The sequence below is a fragment of the Bubalus bubalis genome, chromosome 3 (genome assembly GCF_019923935.1).
Source record: "Bubalus bubalis isolate 160015118507 breed Murrah chromosome 3, NDDB_SH_1, whole genome shotgun sequence".
NCBI classification, from domain to species: domain Eukaryota; kingdom Metazoa; phylum Chordata; class Mammalia; order Artiodactyla; family Bovidae; genus Bubalus; species Bubalus bubalis.
In genome coordinates this window covers 50,323,920-50,342,449 of record NC_059159.1, presented here as the reverse complement: position 1 = coordinate 50,342,449, position 18,530 = coordinate 50,323,920, and the positions used below count along the sequence as shown (strand labels likewise).

At 48.6% G+C, this 18,530-nt stretch overlaps 2 protein-coding genes across 17 annotated transcripts in view; one reads left to right on the top strand and one right to left on the bottom strand.

Annotated features, from left to right (window-relative positions):
* MYO19 (myosin XIX) overlaps nucleotides 1-18,530 on the bottom strand; it is a 44,467-nt gene that overhangs the window by 19,916 nt on the left and 6,021 nt on the right. For 2 of the 6 annotated variants that reach the window (XM_006065472.4, XM_025281138.3), the window contains exons 1-6: nucleotides 13,496-13,634; nucleotides 12,705-12,862; nucleotides 11,343-11,496; nucleotides 6,812-6,950; nucleotides 6,324-6,472; nucleotides 4,760-4,873 (exon numbers count right to left, since the gene is read on the bottom strand). In XM_006065472.4, coding sequence (XP_006065534.3) covers nucleotides 4,760-4,873; nucleotides 6,324-6,472; nucleotides 6,812-6,950; nucleotides 11,343-11,354 — 414 coding nt within the window. In that variant the 5' untranslated portion in view covers nucleotides 11,355-11,496; nucleotides 12,705-12,862; nucleotides 13,496-13,634. Of the gene's footprint in view, nucleotides 1-4,759; nucleotides 4,874-6,323; nucleotides 6,473-6,811; nucleotides 6,951-11,342; nucleotides 11,497-12,704; nucleotides 12,863-13,495; nucleotides 13,636-18,530 lie in introns of those variants that run through there. The other 4 variants (XM_025281135.3, XM_025281136.3, XM_025281142.3 and 1 more) reach the window with 3 other exon arrangements.
* On the top strand, nucleotides 12,984-17,297 carry PIGW (phosphatidylinositol glycan anchor biosynthesis class W). 11 transcript variants are annotated; one of them, XM_044939584.1, is made up of 3 exons: nucleotides 12,984-13,281; nucleotides 14,896-15,033; nucleotides 15,262-17,297. In XM_044939584.1, exon 3 carries the CDS (start codon nucleotides 15,274-15,276, stop codon nucleotides 16,783-16,785), a length of 1,512 nt encoding a protein of 503 aa, XP_044795519.1. In that variant the 5' UTR covers nucleotides 12,984-13,281; nucleotides 14,896-15,033; nucleotides 15,262-15,273; the 3' UTR covers nucleotides 16,786-17,297. The 11 variants fall into 11 exon arrangements, with proteins under 11 accessions (XP_044795519.1, XP_006065529.2, XP_006065532.2 ...); XM_044939581.2 differs by lacking the exons at nucleotides 12,984-13,281; nucleotides 14,896-15,033 and adding exons at nucleotides 14,159-14,301; nucleotides 14,418-14,541; XM_044939582.1 differs by lacking the exon at nucleotides 12,984-13,281 and adding an exon at nucleotides 14,177-14,323.

Here is an 18,530-nt window from a genome sequence, read left to right as displayed (position 1 = left end):
TGTGTGAGCTGCAGCCGTTAACATATTTCAAAATACTCTTTCATTAAATTGGAGAATTCATTGAAATAAAGTTAATGAAAAATCTCGTCTGTGGGATCTTTAGTTATGCCTATTCTTTCATTTCTGACATTTGTAATTTGTCCTTTTCTCTCTTTAAGTCTGGTTAGAGGGGGACCTCCCTGGCGGTCGAGTCGTTAGGACTCTGTGCTTATACTGTAGGGGGTTCAGGTTCGATCCCTGGTCGGGGAATTAAGATCCTACAAGCTGTGCCTCATGGCCAATAAAAAAGTCTGACTAGAGGGTTATTGATTTTACTGATCTTTAAAAAAGACAGCCATTGATTTCATTTACTTTATTATTTTTTTCTGTTTCTACTTTAGTGTTTTGTTAAAAAAAATATTTATTTATTTAAGAACTATGGACACCACTTTGCTGACAAAGGTCCGTATAGTCAAAGCTATGGTTTTTCTAGTAGTCGTGTACAGATGTGAGTGTTGGACCATAAAGAAGTCTGAAAGCCAAAGAACTGATGCTTTCAAATTGTGGTGCTGGAGAAGACCCTTGAAAGTCCCTTGGACTGCAAGGAGATCAAATCAGTCAATCCTAAAGGAAATCAACCCTGAAGATTCATTGGAAGGACCGATGCTGAAGCTGAAGCTCCAATACTTTGGCCACCTGATGCGAAGAGCAGACTCATTCAAGAAGATCCTGATGCTGGGAAAGATTGAGGGCGGGAGGAGAAGGTGATAACAGGGATGAGATGGTTGGATGGCATCACCGACTCGAGGATGTGAGTTTGAACAAGCCCCGGAAGATAGCGCAGGACAGGGATACCTGGTATGCTGCGGTCTGCGGGGTCACAGAGAGCTGTACATGATTCAGCGATTCAACAGCGACAATTCACTCATACTTGGCTGTGCTGGATCCTGGTGGCCGTGTGGGCTTTTCTCTAGGTGTGGCAAGTGGGGCTTCTCTCCAGGTGTGGTGCGCAGGCCTCTCGTGCTCTCTAACACAAGCTACAACAAATTTCCCTCCAGGCGCTGCATTTTTTTTTTAAAGCACAGATTTTGATATGTTGTGCTTTCCTTTTCGTTCAGTTCAGTGTTTTCTAACATGCACTGTGATTACTTCTTTGACCCAAAGGATGTTTACAACATAGTTCATATTTTAATCTTTTCAAATTGAGATTTGTTTTATGGCTCAGAAGAGTCCATATCAATTCCACGTGTACGTGAATGTACAAATATCAAACTATTAATTTTGACTTTATTTCTCCTTTTGATTGCATTTAAGAACAAGGATCTGGGGTTGCCACCTTTTGGTAATTTTCTTAGGATATTATTAATACTTCCGACCCACATTCTCTCTTCACCTGGGACACCAATTACAAGTATGGAAAACCATCTGATATTGCACCAAAGCTCCTGGACGCACTTTTTCTCTTTGTTTCTCAATTTCCTCTTTGTTTTTTTATTTTTATTGACCCACTCTCAAGTTCACTGATGTATTCTCCTGCATGTCTAACCTGCTGATAAGCACAAAGGAGTGGTTCGTGTTTTTAATTTTTATCATTTCCATTTAACTGTAGTTTCCATCTCTCAGGAAAGAGATTGGGTGAAATCTTTTCTGGAGATACTAACAAGCTCATGAGAAAAAAGTTATGGGCATTCAGGGTCCCACAGGTTTAGAAAGCTACCCCTGGTGAGGTAGCTTTCTAAACTCTTTCATAATCTCTTATGTTTATGGTATCCTGTCCATAAACATAGATTCTAATCAGTTGCTTAAGGCTTTACTCTTAAGTATGAACAGAAATTCAAAGATCATCAACTACTTGGTAAACTTCTTTTACATGACTGGCAAATATCACAACAAAAGAGGAAAAGGAACTAGAAGGAAACAGAAATGAAAAGGGCAGGAGCCAAGTAAAAATCATGAAAGATCCTCAAAGAGAAGAGAAGAAATAAGACCAAGATGCTGGGGGGGAAAAAATACTCAGAGAATAAGAAAGAACTTTTAGAAGTAAACTGCTTAATAAAAATTCAAAATTTAAAAGAACTGAAGGATAAATTAGAGAATATCTCCTAGAAGACAGGACAAAATATTAAGAGACAGAAGAATATGTAAGAAAAATAGGATATTAGACAATTTATCAAACTCCCTACTAATAGGAATTCCAGAAGGAGAAAACAAGTGGTGTAAAGAAATAAATTATTAGATATAGCATTTTCCCAATCTAAAGGACGTGAATCTCAAGGTTTAAAAGACCTACACGAAGTATCCAGCACGGCAAGAGAGAAAAGACACGTCACTGTGAATTTCAACACCTATGGATAGAAAAGATGACCCTAAAGACTTTTGGAAAGAAAATACAAACTGCCACTTATGGACTGGGACTTTTAACATCAACACTCGAAGAATATTTAAAGAAATAACTTCCAAATTCAGAAAGAAAATGATTTCCAACTTGAGATCAGAATATCCAGCCAACATGTCAAAATAAGGCACAATAAACATTTTCAGATGTGCAAACAACTCAAAACATGCCCTTCACGTAACCTTTGTCGAGAAGCTACTAAAGAAAATGCTCCACTAAAACAAGGCAGTAAAGCAAGAGGAGGAAGCCACTGGGCTCCGACAACAGGGGATTTACAACAGGACAGACAGCACTCTGGATCCCCAGAGCGAGGCAGACAGCTCCCGGGTGATAGCTCCCCAGCAGCCCTTGGCAGCCCCCAGTCCGGATGGAGGAGACATGAGAGCGCTAGCTAGGGCATCACCAAGGGAGAAAAAGCACCTGATGTACCTGCCAGCTGGGCAGGTGTTTCCCAGTTCTGGTGACAAGTTTGGTAATAAAGAACAGGTATGTAAAAACTATGCAAGTGAATATATGCGAGAGTTATTAAGAAGAAAGTAAAAATCATACAAGAAAGGAAATATAATCATAGGATATTATAGTGCTTGGCTGTGAACAATATGTACATAGCACTATATATATTAACCTCCTTAGAAATCATAAGAGCACTATATATATTAACCTCCTTAGAAATCATAAGATAATTACATATGCATTTGGGGGCAGGGTAACAGGGCTACACCGTTAAAGTAGGAAGTGAACAGCAAAGGTTCAAAAGGGAAAAATCAGTAACTAATTACATAAACACATTGTTTAGAAATATGGATGGCCATACCCAAACAAACTGCTAAGATGGAAAGGCAGCTGCCCCTGAGACAGGGAACAGGGTTGAGAGACACGAGGCAGGGCCGCTGTTTTTCTTTGTAAGCCCTGTAGTATTGCTCGATTTTTGAACTATGTAGCTATATTGCTAGTTATTAAAAATAAATTTTAAAAAGATAACAGGCCCAGCCCGTGACCACAGCAGCTATTCAATAAAGGGTTTCTGAGCTCTGGTTGCATGGGTCTAGGGCCAGGTCCAGCCTCAGCTCCCCAGAGCAATTCTGGAGGACAATGGGCTTCATCCAGGAGCCGAGCATCACCACCCCACCAGCAGCCTTGGCACAGCTCTCGAAGATCACCTGTGTCCCCAAGTCCTAACCTCATCCCTAGAGCGTGCAGTCTTCATGTGCTTCCTTGTCTGTCTTTCCCACTGGGCCAAGCGTTGTTGTGCAAGTTGCTAAGTCATGTCCGACTCCTTGTGACCCCATGGACTACACAGTCCATGGCATTCTCCAGGCCAGAATACTGGAGTGGGTAGCCTTTTCCTTTCCAGGGGATCTTCCCAACCTAGGGACTGAACCCAGGTCTTCCCCATTGCGGGCAGATTCTTTATCAGCTGAGCCACAAGGGAAGCCCAAGAATATTGGAGTGGGTAGCCTATCCCTTCTCCAGGGGATCTTCCCAACCCAGGAATCGAACCAGGGTCTCCTGCATTGCAGGTGGATTCTTTACCAACTGGGCTATCTCTGTTTCTCCCCTTGCCACTCCTCACTAGCTAGCCCAGAGCCTAGAACCTGCCTTGGTGCTTGGCAACGCTTTCATGGGTGACTGTAGACAGAGTGGGTTTACGGTCCAAAGAATCCCTTGAGAAGGTAACGTGGAGGAAAGGGTGGGGTGGCTGGTGAGGCTTGTCAAGAAGGGGGTGAGGCCCCGACCAGCAGGCCTCTGACAGCCGTGCGACTCCTCACCCATCCGTGCACAACGTTCCGTGTCACCTGGACTGACTGTGCCGCCTGGGGACTGCATGACCACACAGGAGACTCTGTCCTTCCCCACAGCCGGCCCCATGCACCGCCCTTGCCATCAAGGGCGACCCAGAGATGCAGGCAGGGTGCTTCCTTACTGGAACCCTGACGATTCTGGAGGAATGCTGCCGTGTGCTGAGCATGCCACCAAGCGCCTTACGTGCACAGAAGGCCCCCGTGAGCTACGGGCCAGTCCTTCCCTCCTTGCCATTTTACACGTGGAAGAACTGAGGTCTGCAAGAGCTAAATACTGTTCTGATGTGCTCTTCAGTGCTATGCTGGAACCCCCAACTGCTGACTTTTGTTTCCAATGGCTGTCAGAGCTGGGAGAGTCCTCTGATGAGGATATGAAGGCTCAGAGAGGAAAGACTCTCCCCTCGGGTCAGGGCAGAGCTGGTGGAAGAGCTGGCCTAGAACCCCTGGCTCCTGACTTCCTGCCCAGGTCCCACCCAGCGCTGCACACTGACTTCATGAGTGACACTCCCCGGAGCCCCAGCCCAGCCTGTCTGCCCGTCCAGCCAGTCATGAAGCTGACAGGGTGGGAAGGAGGCCCGCCTACCTTTCCAGCGCCACTCTCTCCACTGACAACAACAGACTGGTTGACCGGCTCGATCAGGCTCTTGACATTCCTGTAGGTCTGTTCGCCCACAGTGAAGATGTGGGGCTTCAGTGTCTGAAACATCAAGGGGTGAAAGGTCATGGGAGCAAACCCCTGTCTGCGAGGAGTGGTTGATCCAGCGATGGCTGCAACGGGGAGCCTGTCCACAGCAGCGGTGGAGGCTTCCTCTAGAAAAACTTCTTGGCATAACAACGTGAGGCCAGCTGCAGGCGTGACCCATTCATCTTCTCTCAGTTTGGAAGCAGTGCTGGCCTTGACCAGTCTATGACATTAACACGTTATCCTCCCATCTTATGTCAATAGTTTTATTCTGCTACTTTTTTTATTTTATGTTATTACAGTTTGCAAGAGCTTTCTTACCAGTTATTGCCTAAGAAGTAACCCTATTTTATAGATGACAAATTGGAGGTTCATATGGGTTAAATAACCTTCTCAAGGCCACTCAGCAAATAAAGGCATCTATGTGATTTGGATTCCAATGTTACTATTCTCCTTTCCATCAACAAGGATTAATTGTTCTCAGTGTGCTGGGCACTGAGGGAACAGAGGGGACCATCACGCGGCTTTGCCTTTGAGGAGGCAGTCGGTAAGACCGGCTCTCAGGCCAGACCTCCCTGGCTGCCCACCCAGACACAAACCCTGGATGAGCCGGGTTAGTCCATGCAGACCCAGTGCGGCTCTGCCAGCAATGACCGCTTGCCTACAGCTTCCTGAAGGGAGAGGGCATCATTCTGGAGGCTGTCAGAACCATCTCTCTCTAGGCCCTCCCCCCACCCACTTCTCACCTGGACAGTTACAAAGCCTCCAGCCATTCAGCCGCTGGTCTCACCTTCCTTAACCCAACTCCCCCAACTTCATCCCCACGGCGGGCTCTGTTCACAGCCCCACTCCCACCCTGATGAAGCAGCTCTGTGGACTCTCAGCTGTGGTGCAGACTCTCTGACGACAGCCCCGGAATAGCTCACCTTCCCACCCTCATCTGTGCTTCTCTCCACAACACCCTGCTCCTGCCGCCAAGTTTGCTCTGGCTTCTCCCTGCATGCTAACATCCACTGGGCTGTTCCCTGCCTGTACCAGCTTCATCCCCACTTGCGTAAGAAGAGACCCCTCCTCCCAATCAGTGGAGACGAACATGTGCTGAATTTTCCAAGGCAATCCGTACCGCACGTAATTTTATTCTTTTCCCCAAAAAGTGGTTTTTAAATACACAAATATGCCTTGGGAAATTCTTTCCAACTAATAAATTCACAAACAAGAAAAAAAAAAAAATCTGTCCATGTCCCTATTTTAGGATCCAAAATCAGTTAAGCAAATACTGCTTTCTCTCATTTTGCACCTCCTGGCACATGTCCAAACTTCTGTGAGCTTCTGGTGGGAAGGTCACAGCCCCAGCAGTCTCTGAACGACAGCCCGGCTGACGACGACACGGATACGGACAGCGAAGCTGCCAGGTGCCCGCGGGGAGGAGGGGGAGCCCTGATTCCCTGGGAAGCGGGGGTCTCACCTGGGGCTGAGAAGCAGCGTGGTACTCTCGCATCAGCTCGGGCGAGTAGAGCTGAGGGACGGGCTTGAAGGGGTTCATAGCCACCAGGGTGCAGCCGGCGTTGGTGTAGAATGTGTCGGCCATGTACCGGGCCTGCAGACACCTCAGGACTGAGGCAGGGATGCCGTTAGCAAACTCTGGCTCAGATGGAGACACAGCCGCACGTACAGACCAACACCCCACCTACCAGAGTTCCCTCTGCAATTAGCCAAGAGCCATGAGAGCCCAGCCTCTCCCTGATGAGCAGGTATGAGAAAGATCTAATTAAGATGAACCCCACATCTGGAGCAAAGCCTGTGTTGGGGAGTCTGAGGGCAGCCGCCAGGCGGGGGTCTGGAGCAGCCCACCTGGCTGTCCACGTCCTGTCTGACCCGAGGCAGCGGAGCTGAATACCCTCTGGGAGAAGGCACACCCCTCTGGGGTGGGGTGGGTGGGCGGGGGAGGCATACCTGTCTCCAGCGTCACAGGATTCACCTTGGTGAGGTCATCGAGCTGCTGCATCGGGACCTCCTCGCCCAGGAGGTCCTGCAGGTCTTCCCTCAGGGACTCCCCACCGTGGGCAGCAGAGCCTGAACCGTGGCCATTAACCTGGGAGGGAAAAACAGGACCAGAAGCACTGGGACTCAGACCGGCCGGCAGCTCCGTCAGGGTGAGGGCTTGTACAAGAGACAGAAAACCGGCCTCTGGGATCACAGTCTGGTTGTTCAAATTGTACCTCCACCATTAACTAGACCTGTGAGCCTGCATAAGCTTCTTAACCTCTCTGAGGTTAAGCGGAGGCTTCTTTGTTTGTAAATAAAGGAAAACAGAATCAACTCACAAGGTTGTTTGGAAGAAAAACAAGAAAGAGATATGGAAAGCGCTTAGTTGGGGACCTCCCTGGTGAAGCAGTGATTAAGAATCTGCCTTGCAAGGCTGGGGATGTGAGTTTGAGTCCTGGTCGGGGAACTAAGATCCCACATTGCTGCAGAGCAACTAGGCCCACAAGCCACAACTACTGAACCTGTGTGCTCTGGATGCAGTGGGCCATACCTGGAGAGCCCAAGTGTTGCACCTGCGTGCCACAACCAGAGATTCCGTGCTGCAAGGAAAGATACCAGACGATGCAATGAACACCCTGAGTGCAGCAACTAACACCTGATGCGGCCAAATAAATAAATGTTGGGGGGAGGAAAGCAAAGCCCTTGGTGCCTGGCACAGAGAATGTACTCAAAGTGGAAGTGTTAGCTGTTTCAGTGGTGTCCGACTCTTTGTGACCCCATAGGGCTGTAGGCCGCCAGGCTCCTCTGTCCATGGGGTTCTCCAGGCAAGAGTACTGGAGTGGGGTGCCATGCCCTCCTCTAGGGGATCTTCCAGACCCAGGGATCAAACTCTCATTCCCTCTGTTTCCAGCACTGCAGGCGCATTCTTTACCCGCTGAGCCATCAGGGAAGCATGTACTCAGGAAATCAATAAATGCGATCCCTTCTCCTCTGCCATGCGTTCCAGCTTTCAGGTGAGTCAGGCCCGACCTTACTGGGCTGGCGGGGGTGAGGCCCGAGGTGGCGGGTACTGCGAAGGGAAAGAACCAGGGTTTGGGCCTTTTTTGATAGAGATGTTATCAGCTGTGAGGTAGTACAATGCCTTCATCATGTGCCTCTTGGGCCTGAATTTAGGCTTGCTAATTAATTAGCTCCTGCTGCCCTGGTCTACTTGAGAGCAGATGAGGTCAAGAACAAGCACCAGTGGGGAAGAGGCCGTTTCTGCCTCGCCCTTGCCCATCCCTGATACCCACACTTTACATAACTTCTCCCCACTTTCCTCCTGTGATCCCACTTCTCCTCTCTTCTCCCAGGGGGCGGCAGGGAAGGTGTGCGGAGCAGGCAGTAACCTGGCTGAAATCTGCTTTTGGAGGAAGGGGTCTGTGATATAACATGTGTGGGTTTATTTTTTCAAAATTTTTATGTATTTATTCAGCTGTGCTGGGTCTTCACTGCTGTGCAGGGGCTTTCTCTAGTTGCGGCAAGCAGGGGCTACTCTCTAGTTGGGGTGCGCAGGCTTCTCCTTTCAGCGGCTTCTCCTGTTGCCGAGCATGGGCTCTGGGGCAAGCGGGCTTCAGCAGTTGCAGCTCAAGAGCTCAGTCGCCCGTGGCAATATGGGATCTTTCTGGACAAACCTGTGTCCCCTGCAGGTGGATTCTTAACCACTGGACCACCACGGAAGTTCCTATGTGCAGGTTTCTAATGAGACTAGTGAACCTTAGAGTTCAAAAATCTCCAACAAAAGTGGCAAGTGTCATTTGAGAGGCCCAGTGATAAGTTTCCTTCCAAAGATGCTGCCTGTTCTCTGAACTTAGGCCCACCACAATGCATGCACAAGGCAGACTCTTATCTCCAGGATTAACTGCTGAGGTCAGAGCGTGACTGTGTCCATGCAAATCCCTCTACCCTAGTGGAAAAAGGAAATCACTCACACCCAGCCATAATTTATGAGCAGATCTGATACAACCAGACAGGCAGCTGAGTATCATGGTTCTTGAGTTGGACTTGAAAGCTAGATTGCCTGGGTTTGAATCCTGATTCCACCACATCCTAGTTACAGAATCTTATGTAAGTTTCTTAGTCTCTCTGCACCCCAATGTTCCTCATCTGTAAAATGGGAATGGTGGTAGTAGTGGCAGATCTCATAGATACTAACAAGCACATAAAGTATTTAGAAAAAACATCTGGTTTCTGCCACCAAAAGTTTGTTATTATTATTCTGTTAAAAAGTAGCTCTTATAATTAGGCAATAATATACTGATGGCTCAGACGACACCCAGGTTCAATCTCCTGGAGAAGGAAATGGAACCCCACTCCAGTACTCTTGCCTGAAAAATCCCATGGACGGAGGAACCTGGTAGGTTACAGTCCATGGGGTCGCAAAGAGTCGGACACGACTGAGCAACCTCACTTTCTTTCATTTTTCATACCAAGGGCCTTAAAACTACCCTGCAATTCTTCTTCTAGAATATGATACTATATAAAGGCCATAGGAATGTTCTGTGTATATAGAAACATTTACAATGCAAAACAAACAAACAAAAAAACCCAAGTGTCCAAGTAGTAGCTTAAATTATAGTACCTCCTTACAATTGAATAAAGCAGGTTACAAAGAGAAAGAGATCTTTAAATGTTTTAAAAATTTTTAGGGAGAAAAATCTAGGGTATTCTTTAAAATGTCAGTTATCTATGGGCAGTACAATTATGGGTAATTGTAATGTTCTTTTTGCTTATCTATATTTCCCACATCGTTGTAATGAACGTGACCTTGAATAAGTCACCTAACTGCTCTGAGCCCTATCTTCAAAATGGGGATATAATGGCATTGGGTATGTAATACTGTATCCTTTTCAAGTACTAAACAAAATTATATGTGTAAAATGCTTAGTATAGTGCTTACTATACAGCAAGAGCGCAACATGGAGCAGCTGCTAGTACAGTTTTGATAAACATGGTTGTTGTTTAGTTGCTAAGTCATGTCTGACTCTTTTGTGACCCCACAGACTGCAGCCTGACAGACTCCTCTGTTCATAGGATTTCCCAGGCAAGAATACTAGAGTGAGTTGCCATTTCCTTCTCCAGGGGATCCTCCCAACCCAGGGATCGAACTGTCATCTCCTGCATTGCAGGTGGATTCTTTACTGCTGAGCCAACAAGGGAAGCCCTGATAAATATTACTGATTTTTAAATGAGAAATAATTTAAAAATGGGCAATAAAAAAGTTTCCTCCGCAAAAAAAAAAAAAAAAAAGCCTGGAGCAGGTAGCTGTCCTGCCTGCTCTCTGGCCTTCAAGCCTGTTTCACGAGCCAAAGGATCAAGAGGTCAAGCAGCAGAGTCTACCAGGGTTCCTTTGAGGCTGGCTGACCTCACATTCAGTTATCCTGCCTTACTCGCCTGGGACTCCACTAGTCCAGGAATCATCTTAAACATCTGCCTTGGCCCAACGGCTGCTGCAGCTGCTGCTAAGTCGCTTCACTCGTGTCCAACTCTGTGCGACCTCATGGACTGTAGCCCATTAGGCTCCTCTGTCCATGGGATTCTCCAAGCAAGAATACTGGAGTGGGTTGCCATTTCCTTCTCCATGGCCCAATGCCAACACTCAGTAAATAAAAAAATTCAGCTAATATCTGGCATTCTCTCTGGACCAAGAGCTGCAAGTGAAGGATGATATGGGTAGGAGGTGGGGCACCACAGGGAAGGGTGATTTGGAATCCTGCAGGCCTGGGGCCATAGGAGCCTTTAGTGGCAGAGGCCCACAGTAAAGGGCGGGTTTCACATCCCATTCCCCATGTTCCCTGTGATCCATTCATCAGAATTCTTGTCTATTTCCACATAGGTCATCTTCTCCCACATTTCTGCACAGGCTGACTCTGCCTGGACTGCTTACTTTCCTTCTCCATTTGACTAATTCCTACTCTTTCTTTTTTCTGGCTGAGCCATGTGGCATGCAGGATCTGAGTTCCCCAACCAGGGGTTGAACCAGTGCCCTTTGCGATGGAAGTGCAGAGTCTTAACCACTGGACTGCCAAGGAAGTCCCAACTCTTACTTCTTTAAGGCTCAGCTTTAAAGAACACCTCCTCTTGGAAGCCCCAGGCTTCCAACTTGTCTGTACAATTCAGGCTGTGAGGAGCATCTCTCAGGACTCCCTCACAGGTTCAGGCTTGTAAGGTCACCAAAACACCCCAAGGATTCCCTCACCCAGCTTGTCTTACCCATCCTAGGGAAAAGAGCTAAAAACCACAACAGGAGAGATTCAAATTAGGTATCAGGAAGAGCTTCTCAGCAACAGACAAAAGGCAGCGAGGTGCCTCTCTGAAGACAGAAAAGAAGAAAGGCCTTTAAAGGGGTCTTTCCCTCCCTTCCAGGTCAGGGCAGTGGAAGCATCATTCGGGTAAACGAAAGAGGCGGAGCTGCCTTAGGTACTTGAGGGTCTGGGTTATCTTAGGGTGAGGACTTTACCTGCTGGAGCATCCTGCTTCAGTGTGGTCAGCCAGGATTCTGGGTCGCGGGTACGAGGAATGCTATCCACCTGGTCATGGGGGCACAGGCTGGGGCATGGATCCTGTGAAGGGCTCAGCTCCCAAGGAATCTCTGAGACGAGCCACCCCAGAGCCTGTGGGAGAAGAGAGAAGAGAAGGGCCGCATACAGGTGATGAGGGTTTCTCCAAGGTGACTCAGTCCTGCTCCTCCCACGAGCACCAGGAACCAAAATGAGACCCAGGGCGAGCCTGGGCAGAGAGGAAGACTCTGTCCTGCTCCTTGCCAATTAGGGAACGAAGGAAACTTTTACAAGAGCCTCCAGAGCCTCCTGGGGCTCCTTCAGGGCCAGTTTCACTACAGGGTTTGGGGTGGGGCTGCAAATCTTCTGGGTCAGTGTGCCATGGAGGGTGAGGACACTGGAAAGCAGAGAAGCCTCTCGGGCACACAGAAATATTCCATCTTAGTACAGCCAGTATTCAGTGGGGCAGGAAGGCTGGAGTCAATTCTTGATATTCCAGGAAAGCAGTTGTGTGGGACAGAAACCATAGCTCAGTCTTTCACCTGACCAGCCACCTCACCTTCCCTGCCTGCCTTCACTCCTCATTTGCAAAAGCTACTTTGCAGGGAGTGGCTGTGAAGGTCAATCGGGTGAAAGCACTCTACAAAGTCCAAATTTGAATATTCATTTAGAGGAGAAATGTTGTTAGTAAGAAGGATGGATGATCCATTTGGGTGCACTGATTACGTGGAACAGTTCAGTGTCAGCTTTAAGAAGGCCAAGCTTTTGGAGGAGGAGTCCATCTGAGAGGGGGGTGTCGTGAGGCTGGGTTTGGGCCAATCTCTGAAAAACTGTGAGTGACTCTTAGAATTTCCCAGGCCCCACACATCCCCAGCAAGGAGGGATGAGGATGAGGGGTGCTGGTAATGGACTGACCTTGGAGGAAAGTTTCTTGAGACTCTGAATACATTGAGCCTTTCAAAGAACTCAGGAATGGGGGACCTCCAAGAAAACAGGAAAAAGGACAATGTAGGCAGAGGAGGGCATCAAGACTGTGGTGGACACATTCACTCTGGACACTGACTGTACCCCATCCAGGCAACAGCTGTGCAGAGGGCTCTGGAGACTCAAGGCCAACGAAGTTCCCTCAATGGAAAGGTCGTCTTAAGAGAAGGGATCAGAGGGGAATACAGCACATTGTGTAGTTAGAATCCAGAGCCCACAACCCCTCAAAAATGCAGTTCACAGGACCTCTCTAAGCCTTATTCCGTTTCTTCTTTTGCAAAAAGGACTGCTAATATCCAGACCTCACAAGGCCGAGTTAAGGATCAACGAGATAGTACCTTTGAGAGCGCTTGGCAAATGTTGGTTATTACGATACGGAGCCCACTTCCTGCCAGAATCAAGTCAGATGGAAGCGGTTTTCTCCAGGTTGCCCCAGTTCTTGCTCCGTGTCGGCTTCGCGATTACTAGCCGAGAATTTCTGAAAAGGGCGTGACCACTGTGGGCAGGAGGGAGACAGGAATGAATAGATGAAAGCCCCTAGGCAGGGCACGGCAAGTGGCAACCTGATTATCAACTCCTCCCTCCCCCCCCCCCGCCCCCTCCCCCAGCCTCCGGGCAGACGAGACTGGCAGGGTAGGGGTCCCAGGAGCCCGGCCGGCCCCGCCCGCAGCTTCCCGGCGGGAACCGGGCACTCCCGGTCCCGGTGAGCCGCCGCCGGGCCCAGGACTGGGATGCCGCTCCGGAAACACTGGGCACGGGGACAGTCCGTCCTTCTCGGGAAGGTGGACGTGACCCCCAGCCAAGGGCGCAGCTGCCTGCACGCCTCCCGGGGCCCCCCTCCCAGGTCTCCAGGCGGGGAGAGGCGCGCAGCGGGAGTGGGACCTCCCTGCACCCCAGGCCGCCCCTGCAGGCACGGTGAGGCGTGACCCCGGAGGGTCCTCGTCCTGGAGCAAAAGGCAGAGAGCCGGGCTTCCTCCTCCTGGGATACGAGAGGGTCAAAAACGAAAGGGCGAAGTGAAGCCCGCGCGCTCTGGAAAGGGGAAAAGAGGGGGCGCCCCCTTTCTCCAGCGCCGCGGGGGCCCACTGGCTCCCCCGGTTCCTTCGGGCCCGGCTGCAGGGTGGCACTCACCGGTCCCACGGCCCTAACCGCCGAGCGTGCGGCCCCCGCCGGCCGGACTGGAAAGGCAGACGGGCGGGCCGGGTGAGGGCGGCGGGAAGGGCCTGCGAGGCAGAGGGCGGGCGCGGGACGGGGGCCGGCCGGGGAGGCGCCGGGAAGGCTGCGGGCGCCGTGCCTCGGGCCGAGTGGCCGGGAGCCGGCGGGCTCCTCCCCGGGGGCGGGGCGCGCGACAGCAGGGTGCACGTGGCCCGGCCGGGACGCCAGGATCCGGAGCCGAGGGCTTGCTCCGGGACTGTGTACTTTAGAGCCCGCGGTGAGGTGCGAAAGAGCGGGGAGGGACGGAGGGGCTCCGGGGCCCTCGCGGGACTGTGGGTCTCCCAAGAGGGAGACCCGGCGCCTTGACGCTCGCCGTGGGGTCTGATGGCCAATGGTGGGGTGCGGGACCTGTTTCCTCCCGGGCGCCTCTGACAGACCGGCTTGCCAGCGGCCCAGGCCATGGAGTCAGGCCCTGGGCTGGTCGAGCCGGAGACCCAGACGGCCTGAGGCGCGCGGGGAACAGGCGGGGCGTGGGAAACGGGCACCCCCCGGGGCGGGGCCGCGCGGTGGGCGGGGCCTGGGAGCGCGGGCCGCCCCGCCCCATCTCGGCCGGAAGCGCCTCTCGCGAGGCGGAAGTGGCGGGCTTCCGCGCTTCCCGCGGCGGCGGGGGATCCCGCTCTCCAGCCCAGTTACGCGGGGCTCTGAAACCCCAGGAGCACGTGAGGTTTGAGGACCGGCGCGCATGTCTGTTAGGAAAAGAGCTCTTTTTTAAAGGCCAGCCGGTTCGGATCGGTTTCTCCTCGGGTGGTTGGGTCCCGATAGGCCATCCCTCAAACGTACATTCTCGGGCTGGTTCTTGTTTGAGTGACATGTGTGCTTCCCGTGTGCCGCTTTTCAGACATGGACGTGGGGCGGAGAGGCGTTTTGTAGCGGTTAAAACAATTAACACTAGCATGTACTTTACGGTCCCTACTCCTCCGTGATTAGCGTCCGTTCCACTCTACCTACACCTTGTAAAGGAGGTGAGGAGCAAGCAGCCTGGGGAGCTCGGGAGATCCCTGGAGGGTTCGCATTTTGTGCTGGAGGCAGGAGGTTCAGAGAGGCTCGGGACAGAAACTGGGGCCCCCAAATCCAAAGTGTACTTAAGCACCTTCTCTTTTCTCATCCCTCTTCTCCCCCCACATATTGGACTCGAAATCATTAGTTAGGTGTGTTTAATTTTCATTACATTGTTTTCATGACAGTGTACTGTGTTTATTTTTTAGCAATTCTGGGTCTTCCTTGCTGTGGGAGGGCTTTCTCTTTGCAGGGACTACTCTCTCTCTACTTGTGGGTGCGCAGGCTTCTCACTGCAGTGGCTTCTTTTTGTTGTGTAGGGGCTCCAGGACGCATCCGGCGTCAGTGCTTGTGGCCCAGGCCTAGTTGCCCTGTGGCATGTGGCATCTTCCGGGACCTGGGATCGAAACCTTATCCCCTGAACTCTTAAGGTGGATTCCCAACCACTGGACCACCAGGGAAGTCCCAGCTAAAGCTTTTTAAGCAGTAATTTCATTCTATTAGTAGGACATCCTTATCTTCATATATTATTAGGCTTCTTCCAACAATCCTTGGAGGGGAATCTCAAGTCCTAGATTTGGTTCTGAAATTCAGGAATAAGTAAAATCCAGTCAGGTGCATCTATATGCCAATCCCACAGAAAGGTTGCTTTTCACAAATGCATCCCTTTGCTCTTGTTTTCATAGGAAGAAGAAAAAATGTCTCAAAAGCAGATGAAGGAAGCTTTTGTCAGTAACCAGAATGGAACGAGCGTGCTGGAGATCACCGAGGGCTTGTGCCTGCCTGCACTCTGCATCCTGTGTAGAGGGCTCCTGATCATTCTCTCACAGCATTTATATTCTTCTTCACATAACTCGAGGACTCGATTCTTGGTTGACTTTGCTTTCCTGATAGTTCCCCTGGTCACCACTTTGACCATTTTCTCTTCATTTGTCCTCCTCGAGTATCTTGTTGCAATCATCCTTGGGGCAGGGCTGCTCTATGAAATATACTGCAGAAGAACTTGCTATGCCAGAATGCCTTTCCAGAAAATCTGTGAAAAATTCTTGAAAGTCAGTCTAGAATCAGAACACATTCCAGCCATCTCCTGTTTCCGTGTCGTTAACAGTGCCTTTACTGCTGTTGCCATTTTGGCTGTGGACTTCCCACTATTTCCCAGAAGATATGCCAAAACCGAGCTCTACGGGACAGGAGCAATGGATTATGGAGTAGGGGGCTTTATTTTTGGGTCTGCAATGGTTTCTCCAGAGGTTAGGAGAAAATATACAAAAGGCTCCAGATTTTGTTATCTTACAAAGTCACTGTACTCTCTTTGGCCATTAGTTTTCCTAGGAATGGGGCGATTAGTTGCTATAAAATCCATAGACTATCAGGAACATTTAACTGAATATGGTGTTCACTGGAACTTTTTCTTTACCTTAATAGCTGTGAGATTGATAACATCACTGCTTTTGATTATTTTTCCCCTAAATAGGTCCTGGATTGTAGCCATCAGCATTACTGCATTATACCAGCTAGCCCTTGATTTCACCCCCCTGAAAAGTTTAATTTTGTATGGCACTGATGGTAGTGGCACAAGGGTTGGCTTATTAAATGCCAACCGAGAAGGAATCATCTCTGTCTTGGGGTACGTGGCAGTACACATGGCTGGTGTTCAAACAGGGTTATATGTGCTTAAAAAAAGGTCACATATCAAAGACTGGATAAAAGTAGCATACTGTATTCTATTGACAGCTATTGGCCTCTTCATTTCTCTTTCCATAGTTCAGGTAAATGTAGAAGTAGTATCTCGAAGAATGGCCAATTTAGCTTTTTGTATTTGGATAGTTGCTTCTTGCCTGATCCTTCTTAGTAGTTTATTACTGGGTGATATAATTTTGAGTTTTGCCAAATTTGTAATTAAAGAGGCAGCAGTACCATGTTCTTGGAAACTTATCCAGTCACCCACTGCAAATAAAAAGCATTTGGAATCCACAGTCTCCGAAGCCAAAAGAAAGGAACCCACTCTCTGTTTAATCACAGCAATGAACAGAAACCAGTTACTTTTTTTCTTGCTGTCAAATGTAACAACTGGTCTAGTCAACCTTTCCATAGATACATTACACAGTAGTACCCCTTGGGCCTTGTGCCTGCTCAATCTCTACATGTTTACCAACTGCTTAATTATATATGTGCTACACTTGCAAGACAAGACAATAAAATTTTGGTGATCAATAGGGGTACTATATGTTTTGAGCAATATTATGTTAATGAGGAAGAATAAATATAAAGTGTGAAGAAAATGGGCATCTGTCAATCCAGGGTTAAAGTTTCATTCCTGCTTTAACAGTAGTGATGCTTAATATTTTAAATATATGTCAACACTATGTAAAACAAATCAATGTAGAAGAAACAAAGCCTTATGACTTGTTAGAATACTTAGAAATTTTAGTTATTTTAAAGAAGCTGTTGTGTTTACAGTTGTGACACTGGAAGATTGGAGGGTGGGAAGGAGGATTTTTTACATTATATCTTTTTTTGGGGGGGTTGAGAAGCATGAAGGATCTTAGTTCCTCCACCAGGGATTACCTTTGTCCCCTGCAGTGGAAGTGGGGAGTCTTAACCACTGGACTGCCAGGAAAGCCCCTTTTACTGTCTTGTATCACCTATTACCATTCTGTATTTTCTATTGTATGTATTTTATAATATTTACATTAAAATATCTCAGTTGTGGAACTGTCAACAGTACTGCTCAATTTTAATCTTTAAAAAAGACTCGGTATAAGAAAGCAAATGTTTAAAGTCAAATACTTAAAAGATCACAAAACAGCTAAATGCTCCAAAGAAGAATGTGTTAGTTGCTCAGGTGTCGAACTCTTTTTGACCCCAGGAGCTTGCCAGGCTCTTCTGTGCATGGAATTCTCCAGGCAAGAATATTGGAGTGGGTAGCCATTCCCTTCTGCAGGAGACCTTCCTGAATCAGGGATTGAACTCGCGCCTCTTGCATTGCAGGTGGATTCTTTACCTTCTGAGCCACCAGGGAGGACCCAAATGCCCTAAAGAATATATTTAATTATTTGTTGTGATTTACAAGCTTAATAATTATGAGACAATAGTTTTGCAGTGAGACTCATTTTTTTTTAGCCTGCTCTCTGCTAGGGATTGGAGAAGGCAATGGCACCCCACTCCAGTACTCTTGCCTGGAAAGTCCCATGGACGGAGAAGCCTGGTGGGCTGCAGTCCATGGGGTCACTAAGAGTCGGACATGACTGAGCAACTTCACTTTCACTTTTCACTTTCATGCATTGGAGAAGAAAATGGCAACCCACTCCAGTGTTCTTGCCTGGAGAATCTCAGCCCACCCAAGCCTGGTGGGCTGCTGTCTATGGGGTCGCACAGTCGGAGACAACGGAAACAACTCAGCAGCAGCAGTTGCTAGGGATGATAAACAAAAGGTTCCTGATATCTTGGAGCTTGCAATCTAATGGAAATACATTAAACTGTTATAAACTGTGCTAAGTCAATGAAATATAGGTTGCCAAAAGTGTCAAATCAGGAACTGACTTTACAATAGAGTGAAGAAACTTTTCCCCACAGATGGTTAATTTTTTTTTTTTTTTTTTTTTGAGCTAGAGTTGATGGGTGGAATGAAGAGTTAGTGTTTGTGTCTCTAGGGAGCAGAGGGTCAGATGCTAGTAAGGGAGAGGGGTCAACAGCAAACATGATTATTGTACTAATGAGTTTAAATTTCTTAAGTTGATGAGGACTAAAGTCCTCATCAACTTAAGAAATTCTTCAACCAGTAATGCTGAAGAAGCTGAAGTTGAACGGTTCTATGAAGACCTACAAGACCTTTTAGAACACCCAAAAAAGATGTCCTTTTCATTATAGGGGACTGGAATCCAAAAGTAGGAAGTCAAGAAACACCTGGAGTAACAGGCAAATTTGGCCTTGGAATACGGAATGAAGCAGGGCA

Excerpts from the sequence above, each read along its gene's own strand:
- PIGW (XM_006065469.3), top strand. The coding sequence starts at position 13,911 with ATGGTGGGGTGCGGGACCTGTTTCCTCCCGGGCGCCTCTGACAGACCG. Across the intron at positions 14,244-15,261 it reads AAACCCCAGGAGCACGTGAG|GAAGAAGAAAAAATGTCTCA; the intron begins GTTTGAGGACCG and ends TTGTTTTCATAG.